Consider the following 1,099-nt stretch of genomic DNA (forward strand, 5'->3'; position numbering starts at 1 on the left):
CTCCTTGGATGGTTCCTGGAGGCTGGAAGTGTCATTGGATGGTTCCTGGAGACCTAAAGCATCGTTCAATGGTTCTTGGAGCTCTGTGGTCTCCTTGCATGGCCCCTGGAGGCCTAAAGCACCATTAGATGGTTCCTGGAGGCCTGTGGCCCCATTGGACGGCTCCTGGAGACCCCCGGCCCCACTGGATGGTTCCTGGAGACCTCCGGCCCCATTGGATGGTTCCTGGAGCCCCGAAGCACCATTAGATGGTTCCTGGAGGCCTGTGGCCCCACTGGATGGTTCCTGGAGACCCCTGGCCCCACTGGATGGTTCATGGAGACCTCCGGCCCCATTGGATGGTTCCTGGAGCCCCGAAGCACCCTTAGATGTTTCCTGGAGGCCTGTGGCCCCATTGGGCGGCTCCTGGAGACCTCGGGCCCCACTGGATGGTTCATGGAGACCTCGGGCCCCATTGGATGGTTCCTGGAGCCCTGAAGCACCATTAGATGTTTCCTGGAGGCCTGTGGCCCCATTGGACGGCTCCTGGAGACCCCCGGCCCCACTGCATGGTTCCTGGAGACCTCCGGCCCCATTGGATGGTTCCTGGAGCCCCGAAGCACCATTAGATGTTTCCTGGAGGCCTGTGGCCCCATTGGRCGGCTCCTGGAGACCCCCGGCCCCACTGGTGGGCTGCCGGCGCCCTGCGGCCCCACGGGCCGGGCCCCGGAGCGCCCCGGCCTCCTTGGGAGGCTCCTGCAGCCCTCTCTCCTCATTGGCTGAGACCCGGCCCTCCACGGGCCCATTGGACGAGCCCTTCGCGGTCTGCTGCAGCCTCAGCTCCTTATTGGCTGAGCCCAGGCTTCCCCTTCCCTCATTGGACCGACCTCCAGCAGCTTCCTGCTCATTGGCCAGATYCAAGCTCGGTGCGCTCCCATTGGCTGGCTCCTGGCCTCCTTGCTCAGGGGCCCTGCCGGCGCCTCGAGCCTCATTGGCCGCCCCCGGGGACGCTGCCTTCCCATTGGCTGGCCGCGCCCCGTCCATTCCCGCCTGCGCCAATGGCGACGCGCCGGCGCTGGTGGCAGCCTATAAGAGAGGAGAGGGCGGGGCCGGGTCAGGG

The 1,099-nt window shown here is 65.8% G+C and overlaps 1 protein-coding gene across 1 annotated transcript; it reads right to left on the minus strand.

The window, feature by feature from the left end:
* Positions 1-1,061, minus strand: LOC146600176 (uncharacterized; the record flags this gene model as incomplete). Its single annotated transcript, XM_085326048.1, has 1 exon — positions 1-1,061. A coding segment is annotated over exon 1 (1,023 nt), but the record flags the coding sequence as incomplete, so codon positions are not given.
* Positions 1,062-1,099: the final 38 nt, after the last annotated feature.

The sequence above is a fragment of the Rhea americana genome, unplaced genomic scaffold, assembly GCF_003343005.1.
Source record: "Rhea americana isolate MKP2758 unplaced genomic scaffold, rheAme1 scaffold_1260, whole genome shotgun sequence".
NCBI lineage: Eukaryota > Metazoa > Chordata > Aves > Rheiformes > Rheidae > Rhea > Rhea americana.